This window comes from Chlamydotis macqueenii, chromosome 1, assembly GCF_036417535.1.
Source record: "Chlamydotis macqueenii isolate bChlMac1 chromosome 1, bChlMac1.mat, whole genome shotgun sequence".
In the NCBI taxonomy this organism is placed as follows: Eukaryota; Metazoa; Chordata; class Aves; order Otidiformes; family Otididae; genus Chlamydotis; species Chlamydotis macqueenii.
In genome coordinates, this window is record NC_141556.1 from 69,391,292 (window position 1) to 69,407,406 (window position 16,115).

Sequence of the window (16,115 nt, forward strand, 5' to 3'; positions counted from 1 at the left end):
TTAAAAATGACTATCAAAGTTTATGCTAAAAGAGAAGAAGGGAGAAAAAAAAGTTCAAGAAATTTCTGATTTGACATATTTTTAAGTTACTATTTGAAAAAATGAAACATCAACACAGGAAATCAAAGTTATAAGCACGTCTGAACAGCTGAATGCACCATAATACAAAATACTGTTACATTAATAGCAATTCCATTCAAGGTGTCTCTTGGGACACTGCAGAAAGATAGGAAAATTCTTCATTGAGATTATCCTACTTTACCTTTGCAGTGAAATATGATGATGCAAAAGAGAGGGGCAGGAGGGAAGGGAAAAAAAGGATGACAAAAGCTTAGACCACCTGTATATGACAAACTTGTCACCTGAAATAGAGCTTACATTGTCACTTGAAATAGAGCTTACATTCCAAATCATTCATTCTTGCGATGAATGCGACTATCAGAGGCTGAGATTTTAAAAGGTAAACAGAGAATATTAAGGCAATTAAGTCACCATAGCGTGTGAGATAATTTTCTGAATCAGAAACTAAACATTAGATTGAGCATTCAGCTTTTAAAAGAATAAAAAACCAACTGCACCTTGCCTGAGGCTCAGCCAGTTTAAAAAAGGAAAAGACAAGGAGGTAGCCAAGAAGGTGAAATTATTTTGTCAAAATTAAAGTTGACAATGACCTCCAAAATGTTGCTGAGTCTGATTAGTTGAATAGCTAGTATCATCATACAGAATATTCCAACTTGATAACTATCAGATAATAAGTGAAATTCCTGAAAAGAGTACTGAGCTGTCTATACCTATTGCTAGGATATAACTTAACTGTAATCTCTCAGGAAGACAGCAGGGCATCACGGTGAAGAATTTATTGACAGTCTTCTCAATGTAAGTCACTTGGCAAGAACATATTAAATCTGATGTAAAATAGAAACAAAATTATTCTAAGTAAAGAAATTCTTACCCACAGTACTGTTTTTTTGTGCTTACCAGTGCAACTAAAAAATATTTTTTTTTCTAAAAGTGGAAAGAGGTCTAGAAGTCAGAGACAGGAACAACTGGAGTTAATGGCAGACCTCTGCAAAGAGTAGAGGGCAAAGATGATTAACAGGCAACATTCTAAAAGATTACAAATGACATAGAGAACCAGTTAAGATGGTCTTGCCTATTTTTTTTCTATAATAGAAAAATAAAAGAGTCATTACAAAATACAAAATTCGGTTTCTTCTGTCAGGATTTTCAAATATCTAGTAGTAGGAAACAACTACTACTACAATGTAAAACTTCATATTTAAATGCCTTAAGTCAGTGAGTGATTTGTTCTTTCCCTACAGACAGAGAAGCTGAATAACCCACGCAATACAGAGCCCAATATCTTCCCCAAGAACAGTTAAAACCAGTTGCTCTCTCTATGGGCCAGCCATTGCTTTATGCTACATTGGAGTCCTCTCTTTTTGTGGACAGAGTACGTGCGCAGGAGGCATACCTCCCACCCCTTCCCATTTCTTCCCTTTGTAGAAGCTTATTAAAAGGAAGAGGTTGCTTGGTTTTTTTTCTTCAGATGACAACACCACTTTACACACTGCCCTTCCCTTTTTTAAACTTTGGTTTACATGGTTTCACTAGGGGAGGGACCGATGAGAGACAAGAGCATGACTCCATGATGGTACTGCTGAATGCAGTGGTCACTGTTAGGTCAGCATCTTAGGCAATGCAGATGACAAAAAAATTATACTGCCCTCCTGAATAATTAATGGCGATTGGAGGCAGAAATTATTTGTACTTATGGAATCTGATGGCTCAGACTTTAAAAAATAAGAAGAATTTCAGTTATTTTATTGAAAACATATGTAACATGTCCAAGCAAGAGTGGCTAGAGAGGGGAAGGATGGAATTAATTTATAGTCTTGTGTTTCAGTCAACACAGGTTAGAATACGCTTCTCCCCCGCCCCCCAACAGGACGTGTTTCTTCTTAATCCTCTGAAATAACTGGAAGAGTTGAGGCTGGTGAATTCCTTACAGCAGAGTTAAGCTTCTGTAACCACAATAGATGACCTGTTGATAGAAACATGTTGCAAGAGCAAAGGATACCCTAGAGACTTCCTGAAGAAGACAGATTCATTCTGCAAAGAGTGACCTACAATTTCATAATTCTTCGAGCAAATTCACAAATACACAAGCTTATCTAAGATTGCTTCTATTTTGGGTGAGTTGGGAGTGAGAAGTTAGTTATACAAGGGTTTAATTCTGCAGTCCTCCACACAAACCAGCAATTCTTACTCTTGGTCATATTCTGCCCTCTCTGAACATTTTTTTAGGCATTCTTCCATCATTCTTCAAGGAAAGAACACTCTACCATGAAGAATGTTCTCTCCGCTGCTATTTCCCACTCGTGCTGACATGTCTTACGTGAAAGTTATTTAGCAGCTGAGTAATCAAGACGAACTTCCAGATGAAAAGAAGAAAAAGGAAAAGAACAATTAGAGATAAGAGAAGTAGTTTTAGTAAGTGCAGTAACTGGCAGGCCAGAGAACAGAGTGGGGCTACACAGAAATATAGAGCATAAGGAAGGCTGCACCACCACGGAGGAAGAGTTTTTGCACAAAGCTGTTCTTTGAACCAACAAATGAAAGAGCCAGTCAGATCACAAAACCATTGAAGTCCTCAAGATTGTCCTCTGCACTTGTAGCACCTATTTGCTTTGGTAACCACTCAGTCCTGATGCTTTGGTATGCCCTTACGGAGCATCAAACATACCTAATCCTGGCTAGGTAGCAACTGGCGGGAGGTCACAACAGACTTTTCCTCTGGTGAACCTTCACTTCTTAATCAAGTTCCATCTTCACAGGCATAGTGGTCGCTCTTCAATCCAAGCAACAGGCTAAAACATTTTCCAAACAACTGTTCCACTACTACAATTTCTGATCTCTGATCCTTGTAATCAGGTACATAATCCTGGGCCTGTCAGGTACACACACACTGCATTTGCCTGTTGAATGTATCACTCCTTGCAATCGAGGATTTTTTTTCTAAATCTTTATACTGCTATCAGCATTATCTAAACCAATTACTCCTCCACTCATATGCTTTGCCAGATCAGATGATACTCATTTAATTTAATTTCAAGTACTCATAACATTCCTTTAACAGCTTAACATGGATACCTTTCAATACTCATGTGCATTTCTGCTCTGCACAACTCTGTCAGAAGTAATCAGTGTGCTGGGCTGTGCAGTGACGAAGATGTTCTGTGATGGTCCCTTGAAAGGACACTACCTTGATAATCCAACACAATAGAGAAATACACACAATTTCACAATTACTTCCTTACATAAAAACAGGGTTCTCTTACTGTGACAGTTTTATGTGAATTGCAGCTAGGAAACCCCTGCAATTTTCTAGCTGTAATATCCAGTAATATGCAGAAAAAGTCAGACAGACATTATTAATAGTTGGAGAATTATCTCCTAAACCTCAGGCAAAGACAAGTGAACTAAGTCTCTGCCGATAGGGCCGTCCCAGAATTAGAAGAAATACAGGAAAAACAATGCCTCAAAAAGACAGTAGAAAAGGGAGAATGGATTCACACTGGACTCTATCTCTAGGCTATAATGGTCCCATTGCCTCTAAAATCCAAGCAGCTATGGACTACTGCACAAGCACTTGATAAGAAAACATTAAAAAGCAAACAAAGTTCTGATGGATACCTGCTTCTCCCCGAAGGGCCTTCTCCACAGCAACCCCTCTCTCCTCGAGTTGCTTCTGCTTCTCTTCCACTTGTTCAAGCTGCCGCTGGATGATCTGTTCAGAGAAGAATGAAGCAGAACCTCACCAACAGCAATTCTGCTGCTCTGTCTGCAGCACTCATCTAGCACTAAGTGACTTCAGCCAAATCAGCCTTTTCAAAAGCAAGTATTTGTATTCAACAATACACTGCTTCAAAAGCGAACTGCTTCACAAGCTAGCATCACAGTCCCTCCAGTGACAACATCCTCCCCACCCCCTTGCATCCTACCCCTTAATTTTGTAAACAGCTTGATACTCGCTTATTTGCTACAACTCCATTCACTTTCCTAAACGCTGAAGTGAAAGGTGATGCTGTTCAGTCAGCTGAGCCCATACCTCGAGCTTTAAACAAACCACATCACCTATAGATGACACTAGCAGTTTTTCCAACAGATTCTCTGGTAATTAAAGGTTAATTTGGTAACACTTCACCCAGCAGCACAATCTAGCAAAGCGATTATAGGTACAGCTTCATCAGGTATTATCTGCCTATCACTGTTGCATTCAGTGCTTAATGCTTCACTCACCTCCAGCTAGAAAGGTGTTATGGTCATTAATTTTTTCACTGTAAAACTATCATGACAGGTTTCAGCCATTCTTCCCATGTCTGTGACATATCAAATTTGAAAGAGGGAGTAGGAGGAGGGACAATCATGTAGAAGTAAAGCAAAGTTCCATCTCTGGATCCTCTTCTGACACACTCAGAGGAATGTCAGGATCATGGTGCTTTCACAAAAAGTTAACTGTCTGCCATGACAAGAAGATTGTGAGACACTACCTGAGCTCTGTGTAACCTCTTTAGCTCCTCTTGCTTGGCTTGTCTACGAGCAGCTTTCTGTACTCGCCGGGTTAGCTTGGCATTCAGTTCCTCTTCTGTGTAGGTTCTCTGAAGGAAGGAAAAACAGGAGCAAATTTCATTTGCATGCTCAGAGGCGTTGGGGGAGGGATTACCATTTTCTCTTCCAAAATCTCAGAAGGGAGGTGTTCTGTCTTTGACATGGCTGTGTCAAAAGTCAAGCTTCTGTAGGCAAAGGTGTTCACAGTGCAGTGAGCAACAATTTCAGAGTCAAATCAGGAGTGAAGAAGCATATAAGCCAACTGCAAAGCTGTGATTTTATATAATGTCCCACCCCTGTCTTTCCACTGCTATATGAAACCTCTCCCCAAAGATAAAATCAATTTTAATTCTATTTTTCAGTAGATTTAGCCAAATGGATTTAATTAAATCAATGAGCACCATATAGAGGGGTCATCTTGATTTCATATTAAAAGAACGTAAAGGCACGTTTACATGAAGCTACAGCAGTATAAGCTAAGAAATTATTATAGAGTAGTGTAGCTGGATTGGTATCCCCCTCTCTCTATTTTATTCTGGGCCAAGAACACCCACAGTTGGGAGTTATACCAGTATAGCTAGCAATGACTACCTGTGTAAATTTGTGCAACTTTTCTATGAATCAAGGCAGCAAAAAGACATTTGAAAGCAGAATGACATTCTGGTGTGAGATGTGAAATCCCATCTCAAGAGTAACCACACAAAACTGGCTGGTGTGAAACAGAGCAAACAACCCCTAAATGAAAACTAGAATATTACAACACCAGAAGTCATCCAAAAGGAGAAAGGCCATGTTTATAGAAAGAGAAAGGTATTTCCTCCTTTTCTCTCAATGAAAGTAGTTTAAAAATAAGTAAGTCTTTTTAATATTACTGAAATGGGGTTTAGTGTCTTATCAGGTATACTAGTTGGTTGTGTTGCAGTCTAGGAGGGCTTCCTCTCATAGACTTTTAAAAGTGTCAAAGAAACTTCACGAATGCATCAAGTGATCTACAGTGAAGAAGGTAACTCTCTTCCCTCATACATGTATGTAGGCTTTAAGGGACAGCTATTAACAAATGTCTTCCACTTCTGGAAGGAGATCTTCTCCATGGACAGTCAACTTTAAGGACAAAATGTTAAGACAGACCACCCTGAAAATTGCTTTATGTAGTTATTCTACTTCCACATTGGTCAGTCTACCCCTGGTTTATTGTTCTCAGTGAATATAGCTTAAGGTAGGATCAGAGCTCTGTTAAAAATCCCTCAGACAGGTGGTTAGCCAGCACCATCATTAAAGCTCCAAGAAGGTAACACTTTACTCTTTCTTTCTTTCTTTTTTTTAAAAACACAAAATCCACAATGATACTCGAATCAGAAGGTAAAGTGATAGAAGCTGTGACTTTCCTATCTCATTTAACACTGCTGTGACTGTGAAGACAGGACAATAAGAATTTCAGAAACATTCCTAAAATAGAAATGCAACTTCTATCTTGATTTTACCTTGATACAGAGTTTCACTAAAATTTCAGTGAACATTTTTGAAGGATGCTGACTAAAGTGCGATAATTCACTTGAACTCATATTCTAAGTATTAAAAAAAGAATAAGCATACATATTTAATTGCCTTGAAAATAAATTTGTTTTAAAGCTCAAAGATCATCCGCATCATTCTGTACAGCGGTGCACTGCTGTGCACTGATAACTGCATGCATTCTAACCAGACCGACAATTCAGAGACCAATGCATTTTTGGTAGACGACCTCTACAAAGAACTTGCTGCTCATGTCTGCTAACATCTCACGCATGCACAGTCAATGTTGGTGATGTTAGTGCACATGTGATGGGTAGCTATGGATTCAATGGGTTAATATAGGGACATGCAATGCAACAATGGCCAGCTAGTGGGAATGGAGACACTACCTTTGACGAATATGATCTCTTGAATGCCAAGGCGTGTGGTACATAAATCGACTTTAAAGGGGGAATGGTAAAGGAAAAAAAATAAAAAATAACATACAAAATGAAGCAAAATCAGTTCAACATTGAAAACAGATGCACAGTAATAAAACAAAGCTGTTTTTAAATGAAACATAAAATTGTGCAAATGCTGAACGTGACCCAGACTGATGAAGCACAATGGAACTTCTGTCCACAAAATCAAGTTTCTAGCGCTCTCCTGAAAGCAATTAGCTTTGGCAGCCTCTCTGAAGATACAGTCAACTTGGAAATACCTTTTTCTAGAGGAATTATTTAGTGTTTATCTACCTACGGTTTTAACATCATTGAGCAAGTATATGTACATACATATACAAAATTTTGACTTAGGATTTGGAACAATGGCTTATTGCTGGAGCATGTTTGGTCTGAACCAGCTCAGCCAACCATATATTACTCTGTCACACAACTCTCCATTTACAATCTGATTCACAACCTCTTCTAGGAGTTGCGTTTATTTCATGGTTTCAAATTATCTCTACTTCATAGAAATGATCATTTGCATTTAACTAACATCATAAATCTTCATCACTGCTTTGTGACAGGAAAAACACCAGATGGACTCACAGTTGGGTATGTGCCCTACAGTAATGGAATCTCCCTGTCTAAAACGAGCACCTCCAGAGAGCCTGAGGAGCTAAAATTATGAGGAGGAGAAAGGTTGGAGAAATCACTACCTTCTCTCTCCGAGGACATTCTACACTACCCTGTACCTGAAAATAAGGCAAGTAAACTACTTAGGGTTTGTAAGAGAGAGAAGTTTCCCTTGTGTCATGAAGTACAGAGGCCATTGTGCCATTCTGGGCAAACAGCCAGCATTTTGCATTTCTATATTCAAATAACTAAAAACAGTCACAAATGAAAAGGCATAGAACAACTTCAGCATGTACACAAACTTCAGTAAAAAGCAAGCTACCTGCGGCAGTAAAACACGTCTGATCACAATACCACAACTGTACAGGAACGAAGACAAGCACACTCACAATGACACACACCTATAAACACGAGACCCACAGGGCATTTGCATTAGGAGTTCTTTACAAGATGCTTCTCTTGAAAGACACCACATTAAACAACACTGAATTAATCCACTGCTGATCACAAAGAACAGGCTAAACGGAGCAAGCTGTCTGGGAAGCAGACAATTACCACTACAATTACCAAAAAAGCAGCACAAGCAGAATTTCAGCTTAGAGAAGGGGTTCACATAAAAGTTATGCGGCACACAGGGAGTCAATTCTTACCCATAATAAGTAGCAGGCAGTTTGTAACTTTAAAAAATATAACCCCCACCCCAAATCAGTACAAACCTAGTTTTATCAGTCTCAAAGTTCAGTTAAATTTCTTTTGACAGCAAGGCATTCCAGTGTTTGCATGTATGTGCTACGTCCTTGGACAGGATGCAATAGAACTAGGTAAGTGGAGTTCACAGATTCATTTCCTCTAGATAAATTAATTCTCAAAACTATTCTTTAGAAAATAGGCAGATGCTGAGCAAAGAAACTCTTAATGTAACTTCAGCAACAACAAACGCGAGAATATGAGACACCACCACTGTACCCTTGGCAGAGCTGGTGAGATATTTTCAATATTAGGATTCCAGGCATCTGCCATTGTGACCTGTCCCCTCCAATGCGTAGTGAAGAGATTTCTTTTTCTGCAAAAGCTATTTTAAAATCAAAATAGCTGAGCACAGAAAAAAAAAAAAGTGACCATCAAGGCATACCGAAGTCTGAAAACAAGCATTGATGTTACTGAAGCCCTGCTTCCTCCCAAAGGAGCAGTACAAGGTGGAACAGTCACTCTGTAACTCTTATCTGAACCCCCTGTATTGCGCATCTGTCCCCTGCTAGCCACAGGTACCTCGTTCTTCTGCATCTCTTGGAAAATGCAGAATTTCTCATGAAACGCCTTGGGGGCATGCAAGGAGGAATGGAAGGGGGAGAGAAAAAAGGGAATAAAATAAAACCAAAATAATCTTCCTCTTAAAAGACATCTAGATCAACTAGGGAGAGAGATTAAACAAGAGGTAAGTAAACACAGAAGATTCCTACTTACTTCCTCAACTCCTTCCTCCAGCCTTAAATTCACTAGTTTTTTAAAATTCGTTCCACTAGACATATATAGAAAGCATTTCCTATGACACTTCATTTGCCGTACTTCCATACCTTTTCCATTTGAGCCAAGTATCAACTGGATCCTGCCATTTGAGACCAATTTGTGCACACTGAATGACAGGTTTGAGGCAGGAGGCACAGGCCACTGTGTCAGTGACACTACCCTCTCAGATGCTCTCTTCTTCCCAAGTTTTTGACCATGTGAACCAGGCATGACCAAGAAGGGACAAGGAGAATACATTTTTCTGTCTTCAGTACCAGAAGGGCCTTAGTGTTCTCCGGGGTCAATGAAATCTCTACTTATTCCCCCAAACCTTGCAAACTCTGTCTAGCAGACCTTGGGAGCTCCCAGGAATAAAAGAAGAGCTCTTTCCCATTACTATGATCGAGTATTTCCTTACATTTTTTTCACTTATTTTTGCATAAATAGTGCCATCCTAAAACTGAAATAAATAGTTTAAAAGCAACTAACTTTGGCACTTGGCTCTCACTATGTATTTTCCACATATTTATATGTGCAAATAAACGAAATGTATTTATCTCTCTGGGGTTTTATGGAGACACACTGGTGTCTCCTCTTTCCTCCTCAGTAACTTCCTTAAAGCACCATTAAAACTGAAACTATTTGGTCTAGAAAGCTGTGGATATGTCTTACAATATGTCATTAAAGCACTAGCTAGGGAAGGTTGGTCAAGAACAAGAAACAGCTTCCTCAGGAGGAGCAGAGTTCATATCAGACCCCATTGGAATGAGAACACCAGGCTAAGCCCAATCCCTACACACTAGCACTTCATAGGGGCTCACTACCATGTATTTCAGCTTCACAGTTGTTATCTACATGCACAGACATAAGGAAAAGCTCAGCAATTACCAAGAAGTCCTCAAAAAACACATGGTCAAAATGGAAGAAACAGCTGATGGCTCATCTTGTCTCATAAAGAGAAGGTGCTAATTCAGGCTGTACACATTCTCTTCTCCCAGGAAAAATAATTAAACCTCCATGAGTTGCAAAACTGCAGCCTGACCTCTTTGGTCATGATCTGTCTTGACTACGTTCTTGATGTATGCAAAAGTACATTCCTGTTTGTAGTTTGCTTGGAATTCTACCACTTCAATCTATCAAAGAGGCTGGTAAAACAATATCCTAAAATTGAACCCTTACAAAAAGTGAGAACTATCTCATTGTTATCTTTTTGCAATAGCATTAGAGTCAGTGAAATTTACTCTTCTGACATTAAATGTCTGTTTTCTGTAGATAATTGGCATGCTCACAACAGGGATGAAATTCACTATTCTGACTGTGATAGTTATTGTAAAGTAATGTCACAGTGAGACAACAGATCCTTCATATAACAACAGTGGGGAGTACCTTGCAATTGTGAAACCAAGTGAAACCAACTCATTTTAGGCAGAATAGTCAGCCAACTTACAGGAAAGCCTGTTCCATGGAAGAAGCAGTAAGAACAACAAAATTAATAATCTGAGTTTCCGTTGTAGTTCTCTGAGCCTGTGATCTGCACGATGCTAGATCCATTTAAAATACATTTCCCATCTGCCTACCTCTCGCTTGGATTTCTGGGAGGAGTGCTCCAGAATATCGTCACTGGAGAGGTCAGAGTCCTCTGAGAAACTCAAGTGTTGACGGAGCTGCAAATCTGAGAAGCCAGGAATAAAAAGGGGAAGTTAGAGAAGTGGTAACTATTCTTTCTGTAAACTTTTCAGAACTCAGTTGGTAAGTTGTTTGATTGAGCTTCAAAAATATTAGTCCTTTTATGCCACACTCAGTTGCTTCACCTGGGATTACGGAGTGATCAGAGAAGCACTGCTGCACAAAATTATCAATATTACTTTGAAGCTTCATTCCAAGAGAGCATCATTTTCTGCAAACACTTAAAAATAATGGTCATGATTCTCCCTTTGTACTGTATCAATGCTCTTATGATAGATACAGCACTTGGGACGACAGCGGCTGGCACTATTTTGGCTATTTGTACAAGGCCAGTGAAATGTAACATGTTCACTTTCCATCACATTTATTATGTGATGGAAACTGAACTAACTTATTTACTGTATCACAGGTTGCCACTAAACATCTCTGCCTGCAGCTGATGGCACATGAGCGATTTACACAGGATCCCTACTTCATAGATCAGCAGACAGTTGCCAGATCACTGAGAACACGGGAGTACTGCATCTCTGCAGTCTTCAGCATCCATGGAGCCAGGGTAAAAGAAAGAGAACAGGCCACCCAGGGAAAAGATGAGGATCAAATTTAAAATAGAGATGAAATGTCACAAACTATTGATTCCAAAAAAACAGTGCTTATTTCTCAAATCAATCTAAGGCAGAAAACAGATGTCCCTTGTACATATTGAGAGTGAAGCTTTTATTTAAGGATCCATTTTTTTTTTCAGTGGCATATCAACTAATTCTGTCAATAGGCAAACATACCATTCTAGTCGCTAGCACTTATTTTGATCTGCCCATTGGACACTGGGGAGCAGCGCCATTCAGCACAGTGGCTGAATGACCAAGTAAGCCAAACTAATTTTTTAAGGACACTTAGGTGTAGGAAAAGTGCACAGTGCAGAGGCACATATCTATTATACCTGCAGCTGTAACTAACGGAGAAGCTTTGTGCTTGCCAGAATCCACAGTGGCACTACTTGACGGAGTACTTGGGCAGGATTTGTCATCAGCTTTTTTCTTCTTGTCTTTCTTATACCCAGAGAAAACAGACTTCCATAACGACCTAGGCTTTGTTGCTTCCTCTGTCCCACCACTAGATTTGTCAGAAAGCCTGCTGTCATTTTTTGATTTCTTCTCCTTTTTGTTCTTACGAGGGGAGAAAAGAGAAGTTCTTTTCTTACTCTTCCCACTGGAGCCTTCTGAAGAGGTGACAGATCCTTCAGGTCCAGTCAGATCAGCAGCAGGAGTGGAGAACTTCTCACTAGCAGCATCGTGCTTACGTGTGGATCCTTCTGCTATTTTCAAGGCCAGATGCTTTGGAGAGTCATAAAACAACTCTTTGGTCTTCAAAGGCATAGAAGATGCCTTTCGTGACCTTGTGGCCCCAGCAGCAGCTGCTGCCATCTCCATATCTTTCATCTTACACAACTGTTTAGCCATGGCATCACGCAGTGCTTGACTCTTGACAGACTTCTCTCTGGCTCTCATTCTTTCTTCAGCAAGCTCCTTGGCCTCCGCAGAAATTTCAGGCAATACTCTCTTCTTTTGGTTAACTCCTCCTTCCATTGAGGGTGGACCACCATTTTCTTTGACTAAAGGCAAAAGAAGTGGTTTCTCTGGTCTTGGCCTACTGGTAGGGGGTGTAAAGAACTTCTCATGAAGGCTTGAGTCCTCTGTCCTGTCATCATATGTGTCTTCCACATCATCAGCAAATGGAATCTCATCCACACTCTCTGCAAAAGACTTCCGCACATCATCTTTTTTGGCCTGGGTTGACTCTTTGGCAGCAGAGGTCAGCTCACGGCGTGGGGGGGCAGGAGGTGTTGATGCTGGTGTTGGAGGTGACCTGGCTTCAACCTCATTCTGCCAGAGTGCTTGATATCTCTTTCTACGCAAAGTGGCTGGTTCTTCATCCTGAGGAGGTGGTGGCGGTGGACTTGATGGAGGAGTAAGCATGGTAGAGTCAGAAGTGTTGAAGCTCTGGCTAGCCATAGTTCTCATGTTAGATGAGCTCTCCTGAAGGCCAAGTCCAGAACTGCTGGATACATCTCTCCTTACCTCACTGGAACCCTTTAGCTCTTTTTCTGATGGAGATTTTGGAGTGAGCAGAGAAATCTGCTCATTTTCTAACTTGGACAGTCCCTGTCGTCTTGGGGCAGGCTGAGGTTTCACAAGATGGATCCTTTCATCCCCTGAAATATTCTCGCTATTAAAAGTCTTCAGAGGGGTTGTCTCAAGGGCAGATACAGTAAAGTTCGTCTCTGGGCATTTGTTTCTGTCTACTGGGGTGAGCCCTAAGCTCCTCCGGATTTCAGCACTCTTCATCCAGAACTCTTCTACAAGGTTACTCCGTTTCAGGGCTTCTTCTGCAGTAGTAGGGCTCCCAAGTTTTTCCACTTCACTATCCTGGCCCCTAAGCACCAGTTTGGCTAAAGGAGTAGACGTTAAGGCTGGGACAGGTTGGAAACGTACTGGAGGTTCCACTGGGGATGGAATGGATGTTTCGGCAGAAGGCAAAGGCTGGGAACAGATAGGCATTTGAGCAGATGTTGGGGGTGAAGCCAATGTTGGTACTGCTGGCTGAGGCTCTGCTACTGATGTAGGTGCAATGGCTTCTGGTGATGCAACCGGCTGGGATAATACTGGAGATGGTGGCACCAAAGGGCTCTTAACTCTCCTGTCTTTGGGAATTTCATCCTTTGGTCCTTCTTCAAGAATGAAAGGCTCAGGAAAAAAGCGTCCCTCTGGAGATTTTATTGCACGGGCTATTTCAGCCAGAGGATCTTTTACATCCTACAAAAAATGAAAAAGGGAAATATTAATAGTCATTGGACACACTAGAATACTGTTCCATTTTTTTTTTCTTTTAACAAAGTTATCAAGAAGGAAACCATCAAAATATGAAAAAATCCACATGTGGCATCCCATTTGCAGGCCTGGAACATCTCTTAGGATTTCTCATTAGGTGTGCTTCATTTTTCTGCCCCATGGTACAAACTGTCCTTTGCAGATGACAAGGCAAATTTAATTTTTGGAAGAAAAAACACTAAACTAAATTCCAGAAATCTGTTTCTATCTTTTCCTGCTCTCCCTTCAAATCTCAAACTCTGTATTGTGGTGGACCCTTATCTCAGACAGATTTGATGCAAGTCTCTGCAGCTCTCATCAATACAGCACTTTCTGCTGGCTAGCATCTGCTGTAATGTCTTCTTCAAGCAAGGGGTGCTTTCTCTCTTAGGAGTAAATTAGGTTGCAATTATGTTGACCCTTAATGGTCTGAGAAGTCTTGGTTTTCATTTCCTACATCCAGACTGCCATGTTACTCACTAGCACAATTTGTTGCTTTACAATTTAACACTTTGTCAGAGGACTCTGAGTTCTGGTATTATTCTTTCCAATGACATCTTTTGCACCAGCTTTCTTCTGAATGCAGTTTGGTTTAACTGACACATGACCATTACAGCATGAACCTCTCTATCTCCTGGGCTTGTATGACACATTTTCAACACTCAGGTCTTGAGTACTGCATTTAGGCACTGTCCTGGTATAAACAATAACCATATCTAACAGAATCATTAGATGGTTCTGAAAAAACTCCCCCTTAATTTTAATAGAAAGTGAATGTTGTCAGCAATTGCTGTTGGCAAGCCAGCATTATCCCATAATGTGTCCATTGTAAAAGTAAACTGGTTTATGACAAAACTCTCTGGGATAAATGCTAATCTTCTAGTAATTCCTTAAAAACAAACACTTGGGAGGGAAAAAATGGAACCGAACATTTTAAGAGTCATGTACTTTCTGCTCCTACACACCAGTAACTGGAAACACCACAGTACGCTTGCACGCTGACTGCAGGGCTGACAACATGACAGTACATCATTGACATGTCACTTCCTTAAGCTGAACTATGTTGTTACTCTGGAATAAAATAGCACTGCTTTGGTTACTACTAAAAAATACAAATATAATTTTGAATTGCAACTGTACAGAGTCCGCTTTTGGTATAGAAAACTGTGACTGTGACAGAGTCACTAGACTGAGAATAGGAAAGAATGACAGTGTATTATTTCTAAAGTATAAATGAAGTCAGTTTTCAAGAAGATCAACATAAATTTCAGAGACAGGAAAGGAAGAAAGTCCACTGCTGTCAGTCCTCATTGGTTTATCCAACAAGCTGTTCTATCAAACTACGAGTAGCAAGTACAAAAGTTAAAAGATTCCCTTACCTCTGCTTGTTTTGCTTTGGGACTATCAGCTGGAGACAGAGGAAGAACACTGTCACTAGATGACTGGATAGGGATGGAAGGCTTGCATGGATCTAGGGAAGGCAAAAATGTTTCCAGAAACACGTAAGAGCAATAATATTCTGATTTTTTTTTTTTTTATGTTACACACAGCAAGTAGTGACAAATTTCTCAGCTTTTTACAAATTCTTGATTGGACCTCTGGAACATAGACAAACATTTTTAAATGTCCAAAATAGTATAACTTTTTAACGTAAAAGCTTCTACAAGAAAAAGCAGTTAGATGGATTCTCATGATTTAGGAAGTTGTAATTAATGGATTCAGAACATTCTTCTCAAAATGTTAATGCAAGCACATACCTCACCATTGAAAGCAGTGAGATGGTTCAAATCCAAGAGACTGTCTTTTCTTAAAACCAATAAATGTGTAGACTATCTCAAACACAATGACAATCATTCAGACACTGATGGGAAAGCTATTACCTTCTGTCACACTACAAGAAGCACTTTCTGCTCTTTCTTCATCTTCTTCATCTTCAGAGACTTTTAGTTCTGGCTCTTCTGCACCACCTTGATGTAAGCGAAACTCTGCTTCTGCATCAGACGGGATGTCATCTGATCATGGATGGGGCAGGGGAAAAAAAGCAAGAGATCTTGGATACAAGTCCATCAGGACATCTGTTTATTATTTTAAAATATTTCATACTAGTTTCTTTCTATTCACAGGGTGCTAATCATTTTCATAACCTGAACATCTACATGTTTCACTCCTTTTTTTTGTATGTGCTAATTAGAGTCATTTAAGCAGCAAATGATAGACTATTAGTATGAATAATTAAATTAGTAATTGAAGTCACACCTTACCAGTTTTCTTCAAATTTTTCAATGTTTTCTGGCATATGCAGTTCAATTTACACTAGCAATGGAAGATTTTTGGCATAATATTGTTGACTTTTCACAAATTTACTTCTATTTCTCTTATTCATCAGAATTAGTACTGAATATGGACAAAAGACCAAGCCCTCTAGTTAGCAGCTAATGAGAGGACATGAGAAATTTATTCTACAACCCATGGCATTGAGGAGGTTCTGTTTCTTTTCATCCTTCACTTCTGGCTCTCTCTTGACTATTTGAAACAACTCCTACACCACTAAAAATACGATCAGGTTTCATACAATGTATTTTCTGCCAATACAATTCTGTTAACCTAACAGGTTTAAATGATGCACAGTGGTACCCTACCGTCATCCAGCTCTGCACCTGTGTCTCCCTCTTCACCTGCCTGCCCTTCTGTGTCTGCAGGCTCTGTGCCCAGCTCATCTTCCACATCGTTATCCTCACATGGAGCTAGAATATATTCAAATATTGACAAAAAAAAAAAAAGAAAAAACAACTATACAGTGAAAAGGTTCTACATTGAACTGTACCAACAATTTACAGTGGAGATATTTATTAATTACTACCAAAACAAGAAATTC

The 16,115-nt window shown here is 39.8% G+C and overlaps 1 protein-coding gene across 1 annotated transcript in view; it reads right to left on the minus strand.

The window, feature by feature from the left end:
- The window catches only part of MICAL3 (microtubule associated monooxygenase, calponin and LIM domain containing 3), a 162,921-nt gene that overhangs the window by 15,800 nt on the left and 131,006 nt on the right, over window positions 1-16,115 (minus strand). Inside the window, exons 31-38 of the mRNA XM_086755798.1 lie at window positions 15,880-15,984; window positions 15,121-15,252; window positions 14,620-14,711; window positions 11,314-13,186; window positions 10,265-10,359; window positions 6,513-6,563; window positions 4,554-4,661; window positions 3,697-3,790 (exon numbers count right to left, since the gene is read on the minus strand). Of these exons, the coding sequence (XP_086611924.1) occupies window positions 3,697-3,790; window positions 4,554-4,661; window positions 6,513-6,563; window positions 10,265-10,359; window positions 11,314-13,186; window positions 14,620-14,711; window positions 15,121-15,252; window positions 15,880-15,984 (2,550 nt within the window). The remainder of the gene's footprint in view (window positions 1-3,696; window positions 3,791-4,553; window positions 4,662-6,512; window positions 6,564-10,264; window positions 10,360-11,313; window positions 13,187-14,619; window positions 14,712-15,120; window positions 15,253-15,879; window positions 15,985-16,115) is intronic.